We start from the raw sequence: 10,023 nt of genomic DNA on the forward strand, positions 1-10,023 counted from the left end.
AACAGACTATCTTATCCACAAAGCACTAAGACTTTGCATATCCCCATACCCTCACAAATAAAAGTGCAAAAGTGTGATATCACACGATCTTGGTGGCCAAGCGACTGGTCCGAGATGAGAGAAAAATAGCTCACCGAAACGACGACGAAGGAAGTCCATTGTTTCATGGGCTGTGTGGCGTGTACTGCCGTCTTTTTGGGACCAAATGCTCTGGAAATCACAGGCTTCAATTTGCGTTCATCCGGCATCAAAAAGTCGCGATAGCGTTCGCCGTTCATTGTTACATTGACACTACCCTCGTCTTTGAAGAAATATGGACCGAGGACTGCTCCAGCCCATAGGCCGCACGAAAGGGATGTAATGTTGTTCTTGAAGGGCTTTGGGTTGCTCTTCAACTCAAATATAGCAATTTTTCTCATTGACGTAGCCATTAAACCAAAAATGGGTCTCATCGCTGTGCACCATAAATTGGCCTGAGCGCGCTATGAACACTTTTCACAGAGCGTCGATTTTCGTAATACTCGTACAATTGCACGGTTTGTAGATGTTGTTGAAGCGTAAGTCTTTCCATGATAAAATATGAATGAATACTGAAAAAAGTATGTATTTAGTTTGACAGTAGTCACGCGTGATCTGCCAAACAAACCCCTATTGGAAAAAGTTCATCCAATGTAATCACCCTTTATAAAGCATTTAATGTAAAGTTAAGTCTGGTAACACTTTTAAGTTTTCACAATTTATGAATGTAACTATATTTGTCATTTTCTTACTTTTAGCGATCCCTTCACAGATGTCTGTAAAAGCGAGAATTTCATTTGTAGTCGCTTATTTGTGTTTGGCGATTGGGAGTAAGTGGACTCTCTAAGTGGAGTGCTCAAGGAAAGTAGCGAGCGCAGTTTCATCATTTCACCATAGCACAATAACAACAAGAGAATTGTCATGTTATGGTGCTCACACTCACCAACGTAAACGCACGCCCGTACGCTCTTATCAGCTGACACGATGAAACAACGATCTACGATACTACGGAACGGGACGGTGGTGAGAATTCATTTACATGGGGCTCTCATTAGTTTCATCGTTTCAGCTGATAAGAGTGTACGGGCGTGCGTTTACGTTGGTGAGTGTGAGCACCATTAGACTAACAGCGGTAGCTTGTCTCTGAATTACAACTGGTGTTTGTGAGCAACACCCCATCTTACATTTCATTTTAATAGAGTTTGTGTTTGGCGATTGGGAAATTGTGAACCCATTAAATATCTTGTACAATAATAAAAAAACAAGTTCGAAGCAACCAAACTTCTACAATTTACGGATGGGTTATTAGGTGCGCAACTAAGTTATCGCTGTTTTTTTTTTATTTGATGAAAATACAACTTTATTCTGAAAAAATGGTTACACGTGAATCTTTGAAAGTATTGCCCATCGCTGGCTACTACTTTTTCCCATCTTTCTGGTAGATCTCGTATACCGTCCTGGTAAAACTGTTCATATATCCACGTTTGAGGCTATCCACGGACCAAGCCATTTTTTGATGACTTCATATGAATGAAACTGCTGGTCAGCTAGACCATGTGCCATCGATCGGATCTGGTGATAATAGGACGGCGCAATATCTGGAGAATATGGCGGGTGGGGTAGAAATTCCCATTCCAGTGCTTCCAGGTAGGTTTTAACGGGTTTGGCAACGTGAGACCGAGCGTTGTCATGCTGTAGAATCACTTTTTCATGCCTCTCCGCGTATTGTGGCTGCTTCTCGCGCTTGGCTTAATCGCATCAATTGAAGTCGACATCGATCCCGAGTGATGGTTTCGCTTGGTTTTAACAGTTCACAATAAATAACACCAACTTGGTCCCTTCAAATACATAGCATAACCTTCGCAGCGTGAATATTCGGCCGAGCCGACGACGTAGAAGCATGACCGGGTAGTCCCCATGACTTTCTTTTCTTTGGATTGCTGTAATGAACTCAATTTTTATCACCCGACACGATGCGATGAAGAGGGTTTTCTTTTTTGCCGCTTGAGCAGTTGTTCACACCCAAAAAAGCGACGTTCAACATCCTTTGGTTTTAACTCATAATGAACCCAAGTCCCCTGTTCCTAAACCATTCCCAAAGCATGCAATCGCTTGGAAATAGATTGGCGGGTAACTCCTAATACTGAAGCAAGCTCTTCTTGCGTTTGACACGGATCCTCCAATTCAACGTCTTCGAAGGCTTTTAGCCTTCCTTCACGCGGACGGTCGCCAACATTAAAATCACCGGCTTTGAAGCGACGGAACCAATCTCGGCACGTTGTTTCACTTAAAGCAGCATCTACTTACACTTTTTGTAGCTCTCGATGCGTTTCAGTCGCAGTTTTTTTCGAATGAAAGAGGAAAATCAACACTTCCCGCAAATGACGATTATTCGGCACAAAATCAGACATTTTCACAAAACAAAAATGATACCAAAACAAAATCACTAATGTCTCGAAGCAGTTTGTGTACCATATGTCTAAGCTTGGTTTATGACATTTAAGTTATGTTGGAATGGACTAGCACACACTGCTGACGGCATCTATTTACAAATAGCGGGAACTTGGTTGCGCACCTAATATTTTTCCACAGGAATTCAATGGTGATTTTCAAAGCTTTGGCGGCATGGGTAAATATTAAATAAGACTTAAGACCTACTGATGACTATACCGATCTACTTAAGTAACCGACTCTCTTTATAAGATTTACTGCATGCCCAACTAGGTACAATTCCCAAATGGGTACTTATACACAAATTCATTATGCGTTTGTAGGTACATACATATGTGTGTGTTTGTATGGATGCCTTCCTGCTTGAATATTTGGCTCATCGCCTTACAAAAGCGCAACTTTCGAAATCACAGCAAAATCTGGGAGCTTGGAGATTGCCACTCATTGCTTCTGCTAAGTACTCACTAAGCCGCAATATATCGAAATATATACAACACATATTGTATTTGTTTAGCAAACTAAGCTTCGGCAAAAATTTCAAATATTCATTTATCAAATATAAGGATTATTTTGTGCTTTTTTGTTTTTTTTGAAATTAGCTCAACCTATATTAGCTTGTGGCGCAATCAAATTCTTTCGGTTGTTTGACTTTGGCATAAATTCTTTGCGTTGGCTTTGTTGCACTTGGTCGTTGCCGCTGCTAAGTCGTGTCGCCCACTATGCACATTTTTCTCCTTTTTGCTGTGGATCCATATGTGTACTGTGCTTTTTAATAATAATAATACCTTACAATATTTGCCTTCAATACAATTTCTTGTCATCTCACATCAGCTTGGTAAGAAAAATCAGAAAATTTTTCGTCATCGTTTCAAAAAAATCTATTTTCGAAAATTTGTACTCAATTCGTGATTTATATAAAAAATATTTTAGCACCACAAATTGAAAATGACCAGCAGCAACATTAACAAAATTGTGCGCAGCAATATCGTCTTAAAGGTGAGCACAAATACACTTAAAGGAATTCAGATAAAATTACATATTTACATGGGAAAAATATTCAACTAAAATGGTGCACTTTAACTTCCATTCTATTCGTACAACCACTCGCCACTGTGCACTTTCGATGCCAATTGCCGACTGCAGCCATGGATACTTTCGAAGAATACTACCGAAATTGTGAACACCTGCATACAGAAAATTTACAAACAAACGCAAAATAACTTCAAGAATGGTGAGTAAGACTGGTAGGGCGGATTGGGGTGTGGATGGTGTGTTAGTATCTTCTATGGTAGTAAATTTAAGCGCTAATAGCGGCGCTGAGTTGAGTAGTGAAACTTCGCAGCTGTTCGCTACTAACAATCGTCATTTCCAATCATCTCACTGTGACATCTGTGACTTTAAGGTAAAAAAACGGGTTTCAAGCATTTCAGCACGATTCATTTGATGTTATTCCTTATAGTTCGAACCTTCCAGGACAGCGAAGATGAAGTTCTGGCCCAAAACAATATATAAATTCACGGCGCGTATTTCGCCTTGCAAATAAATAATCAACTGGTTTAAATAGAAATCAAATTGGAACTAATTGAGAGTTTTTAGTTTTTGCAAGGCTATAGTGCACCAACGGACCCATTTCGTGGTCTAATAGGCATCGTCTCTATGTGCGATGTGGCTACCAAACCTAACCTATAGTGCACCACGACCACTGATGTGGCCTATTGTGCTTGGGCGCGAGCCTGTAATTGGAAGCATAAATGAGTTTGAGGCTAGAGAACTAATCCTCAGGCTTGTTGTTCCAGATCACCAATGGGATCCCTCTAGCGAGAGCTGCACACTCCCATATGATGTATTCTGACGCTTCATCGCGCAGCTCACGAAAACTATAGAAGTTCGTTTTCTACTTATCCTTACTTTCTGAAATAATAACGAACACGAATATATAGTGAGAGTTCATAAGTTTTCTCTATAGACGCTTAGGAGCCTGATACCCTGTTCTATAAGGCAGGAACAATTTTTTTCCATCCACTGTCTTATGAATTTCGTACCTATATGAGCAGCATTGAGTGGATCTGGAGTTTACTCCCTTTAGATGTTCTCTCATCATCATCATCATCGGGCAGCTTTACAGCTCGGCGTGAGCTTTAGCTTCCTTCACAATTCATTTCCATGCATCTCATTCCTCGGTAACAGTTCTCCAATTTCTAACACCTAGTTTCCTTAGGTCCATTAGAACTTGTTCAAGCCGTGATAGTCTTGGACGTCCTCGTGCTTTAGGTGCTACGGGGTTGTATGACATGATTGATTTTGTTCCGGTCATCTCTCTCGCGCGTAATTTGACCCAACCCTCGCAGTCTTTGGGACTTGGCGTATTTCACGTTGTTCTCGCCATTACACAGCTGCCGCAATTCCTCATTGCAGCATATCCGGTAGATATCATCTTGCAATCGTAGCGCACTAAACACCTTTCGCAGCACTTTTTGCTCGTAAACTCTTAGAAACGATTAATCTTTACAAGTCATTGTCCTGCATTCACAGCCGTATGCAAGAACTGTCCATAGCATTGACTGGCTTGCAATCTCTGGTAGGAAGCTTAGACGTACTCTACTTTATTAAAAAATAATACATTAGTTGTAAGACTATTAAAATTATTTTATGGACTTAGCCCCTTTATTCCTTTAATCGCTTTTCCCTTAACTAATTTCGCAAATCACAAGAGCCACTAAAGTTCATCTGGTCATCTAGCTGGGATGCAACTGGTTTCGTCGTCATCGACACTAGGTTGATCTGTTACAAAAGAGTTATTTTTTATTAATTATTCGAAACTCGATAATCTAGATGGAAGTATAAATTGAAATCTAGATGGAAGTATTAAATAAATTGTTAGACCCGGTCTATGCGTGACTGCAAATCAACCAGTTCAACCTATTATTCGAGCCTCGCAATGTTTTTGAAGAAAGTATTTTTTAAATCGTGACCCTACTCCAACTTTAGCTTTCCGCGACGTTATGCGTGTGGCTTTAAGGAACTGGTTTATAGGCCGAGGCTATGAAAGTGTTTCATAATTATGTGCTAGTTGAAAGTAAGAGTGCGCTAGAGTCCAATTTATACTGTTTATTTCCAGAGAATCAAAAAAGTTCAACACAGTTTTGTCCGGTTTTTTCTGCAATCTTTTCATTTCAACGATTCGTGGGATCAGTTTTATGTTAATAAATTTGAAATCACATCCCTCAAGGCAGATCACACACTCGGTGAAGTTTGTTTGTTTTTGATATTGCCTGTGATCTCATTCATTTTCCACATCTACTGGAGCAGATCAGCTTTCTCTATATTCGCTTTTTCTATATAAAGGCTTTTGCATTTTCACTTTCCGTTGAATATTAAAGTTTTTAAATCAAATTATTTAAGTTATGCATTCATTATTAGGTCACTTTATGAATAGAATTTTGAATGGTCTGGATCTTAAGTTAGAAATAAATCAGTTTTCAGTCTTACCTTTAATTCATTTTGCATCACTAGTCTCTAAGGTTTTGCAACCACAGACTTACTAAATGAAATGGCTGAAATATACCCAAGCACCCTTATCCGCTCCGGCACTCGAAGTGTAACCAATTAAAAAGGGCATAAATTTAATTTAGAAAACTACTTTTATTCAATTCAAAGTAAAAAATGTGTAAAAATAAGACAAAATTAAGAATCAATTTACTTTTGCTCGATATGACCAACTTTTGCCTTGACTATGGCCTTGAGACCGTCCAGAAACGAATGTGACTTGCAGGTATTTTGGCCGACTCGCGGAAAATGGCTTTTTCCAGCGCCTCAAGACTGATTAATATTTTAGTTCGGACCCTGGTCTCCAAAATGGCCCAAAGAGAATAATCCATCTGATTCGCGTTTGGTGAATTTGAGAGCCAATGTGTGGACGTTGTGAAGTTCGGTACGGTATTTTTTAGCCATTCTTGGTTCACTCGAGCTTTGTGAGACGGTGCCGAGTCCTGTTGAAACGTCCATGGTAGGCCACCGAAATGTTTGTCTATCCATGGCTTCAAAGCAACCTCCAGAATATTTTCCCGATATTATTTCGCATTTACCTTGACGCCAGGCTTGATGAAAACGATTGGAGAGCGCCCATCTGCGGTTACAGCGGCCCAAATCATTACCTGGCAATGGATCACTTAAGTTCTCATATGAACCGTGGGTCAAATAACCCTATCGTTTTGGGAGCGTACGAATTGCTGAATTTGAAAAATTTTCTAGTCAGAAAACACGTTTGGAAATTGGCCGTTTTCGGCCAAGCAAAGCAACTCCTTCGCTCTCTTAAGTCTGACTTGTTGCTGCTTTGGTGTGAGATGATTTCGCTCAAGCCGCTTCTTCAATTTTTGAACCATTTCACGTGACATTTCAGTCTTTTGATGAACACCTCCATGGCGTCTCGCGATGCTACCAGTATAATTGTAACGAGTTATGGTGCGATAAACGAAAACTTAATTTATATTAAGGTGCTCCAGCTCACGAAGAATCGCTGGTTATGAGTTTCCAGCCAAATATAATTCGATCACACTATTACGTTTGAAATCCATTACTGATTTTCTTTTTTCACTCTAGGCAAAATTCTTCCGCGCGCTTGTAAACAATACTCTGTCATTTAGCCAACTAACAGATATCCCGTGCATCAGCTGCGTGAGCGGTCTGAAATTGGTTACACTTCGAGTGCCGGACCCTGTACACCACATCAAGAGCCTTCTTAAATAGTTGACATTTATAAGTAATTGAAAGCCAACCGACAAGGTGTAAGCGAAAGTTAATATATCTTTCACCAATCTTGGTTGGCCTAAGTATTTAGAAGAATTCTCCTATTCATTCCAATTTAAAACTGTTCCAAGCTCTATAGTTTTGAATGCTCTTTGTGATGGATTTCCGTATTTCATCGGCCAAGGCTTTTTCTATTTTTTTTGCCCGCTCATTTAGCGCACAGTTTTCGATAAAAAATATCCCTCATCAACATTAATTCCCTTTAGTTTAACTTCTACTAATGTCCAACTATTTGTCATTTTCAGAACCAACGGCTACAAGTAAGGCAGCCCCACCGAAACCTGAAAATAAGGGTCCCCTTCGTGCACTCAGATCGCAGGAGCGTGATCGCGTTCCGCTTAGTACGAATACATCACGCACGAAAAGCGGCACAGCAGCATCAAATCCAAAGGCGGCTGGTGGAAATGTTGCTGCGACCACCAGTAAAAACGGAGTCGTTAGCGAACGTTTAGCCAGCAATGCGGCGGAAAATGGTCGCCGCAGTGCCATTGCGAATTTGGCCGCACAACGCAAACTATTAAAATCTTCGCCCAACTACAAGATCTACAGCTCGCGTCGTTTCGGTTCGAGTGCAAGCAGCTCGAATGCGAGTATCTTCCGGCGCAGCGATGAACGGCGTCGCTCCAAAACACAAACAGCACAACTTAACTATCTACTACGGACCTATGCTACTCAGCTAAATGCACGTAACACTCTCAGCAAACAATCGGTGTTGCCAAAGTTTATGGTGCCCGCGCGCAATCAACACATGCAAAGTCGCACACTCGACGTCACACCTACGCATGTGGTCCACTTGACATCGGCCATACAGCGCGATTTAATGCCCATCGATAGTGAAATCAAGGATCGCATTGCTCTAGGCCGTCCGCGCTTAAGCAAATCATCCGCACAAAAGGCCAAAAGCCAAGATCCTATGAACGGTTGGCATCATCCACCATCTCAGGCACTCTTCTTGTCGCATTTCAATCAGCACAGCAAAGGTAATGCCGAATCGCAGGAACAGTACAGTCATTTGAAGCAAAACTCTATTTTCGATTCAGTGGATAAAAAGTCGAAACGTCAAAATGCGTTGGATGAATTTGTGGTACATGTCAAGGAGGTAACACCGCGTAATTCGCCACGTCGAGTGGCACGCAATCAAACTCCGAATTTCGAACAATCATATTTGAGTCGTGCAATGCGCCAACAAGCTGATGAAGTAGACGCAGCAACATCTGCGCCACAGCCGTCAGTGGACGCAACAAAAGCAATAACAACTACGCCTCCAGCACCTCAATTACCCAGCGTTATACAGAGCAATACCGTTTCCTATAGCACAAAGCCATCACCGCAACTACAACCGGCAAACGAGGAACGTAACACAACGAATGTGCTGCCGGCCACACTGGAAATACCAGAACCAATGGCCAACAATACGACAGTCAAGAAACTGACTCTACCCGCTCTGGTACCTCCGCAGTCTGAAACATCGCCGCCACGCATGCCCAAACAAGTCCTGAGAATAACGAAACACTCAGCTACATCACAGTTGAACAAAGCTAATGCTGCCCAAGCTGCCGCCCTAAACCAGATGCGTTTCAATCATAGTGCACATTTAAAAAAATTTTGAAAAAGCGAAATGAAGATTTAGAGAAAAGAATATTCATGGATACCAGACAAGCATACATGTGAGGTTAAGATATCGTTATTGGAAATGTAAGAAGAAGACTAAGAAGTGAAGAAAATATATATATGCACACATATGTAGGTGACATATCTCGAGAACGAGAAGGATCGATGCGTAGGTTGGTGAATGCAGGGAAAGAATCGACGAATAGAAAATGTAATCACTTCGCTAGAACCATAAACTGACCTTTCTTCTCGATATTCACCAAAGCATTGTCACCTGCCCTCGCATCACTTTCCTTTTCCTTCTCATTTAATGAATCGGCAATTTGTTGTGCAAAATTGTTTCCATTGATTAGAACAAAGTAAAAATTTCTCGTTCCCCATTTGGTTATTTTTCGTTGCGGTAATCGTGTAGATATGTCAGTAAAATGTGGAACTCGAATTTCGAAAAGTAAAATTATTAAACTTACTTTCGAAAGATCACCTGAAATTGATGTGTTGTTGCAATTTGTATAAAGATTAAATGGAATCATACGACAATAAAAGTGGGAACTTTTTTTTTTTTAATTTCTTCGTCAGAGGGTTGTAAAGGGTGATCATATTGGAGGTATTTTTTCCTGCAGGGTTTTTTTTGACAGATCACGCGTGACTACTGTCAAACTAAATACATCAGTTTTTTCATTATTGAAAAGACTTACGCCTCAACAACGTCTACAAATCGTACAATGGTACGAGTATTACGAAAATCGACGCTCTGTTCAAAGTGTTCATCGCCCGCACAGGTCAACTTATGGTACACAGCGAAGAGGCCCATTTTTCGTTTAATGGCTACGTCAATGAGAAAAATTGCTATATTTGGTCTAAAGAGCAACCAGAAGCCACTCAGAAACAATCATTACATCCATTGAAAACAACTGTTTGGCGGGGCATACGAGCTGGAGGTCCGCATTCCTTCCAAGACGGGCTGGCGCCAATGCAACAATGAATGGCGAACGCTATCGCGCCATAATAAACGACTTTTTGATGCCGGATGAACGCAAATTGAAGCCCGTGATCTCCACATCATTTTTTCTAGCAATACGGTGCTACTTTCCATACAGCCCAAGAAACAATAGATTTACTCTGTCGATGTTTCGGTGC

General features: G+C 40.9%; 1 protein-coding gene across 1 annotated transcript; it reads left to right on the forward strand.

Moving 5' to 3' along the window:
• Nucleotides 1-3,299: 3,299 nt before the first annotated feature.
• Nucleotides 3,300-9,428, forward strand: LOC128856341 (uncharacterized). Its single transcript, XM_054091639.1, has 3 exons — nt 3,300-3,465; nt 3,613-3,700; nt 7,521-9,428. Exons 1-3 carry the CDS (start codon nt 3,415-3,417, stop codon nt 8,882-8,884), a joined length of 1,503 nt encoding a protein of 500 aa, XP_053947614.1. The 5' UTR covers nt 3,300-3,414; the 3' UTR covers nt 8,885-9,428.
• Nucleotides 9,429-10,023: the final 595 nt, after the last annotated feature.

The sequence above is a fragment of the Anastrepha ludens genome, chromosome 3, assembly GCF_028408465.1.
Source record: "Anastrepha ludens isolate Willacy chromosome 3, idAnaLude1.1, whole genome shotgun sequence".
NCBI classification, from domain to species: domain Eukaryota; kingdom Metazoa; phylum Arthropoda; class Insecta; order Diptera; family Tephritidae; genus Anastrepha; species Anastrepha ludens.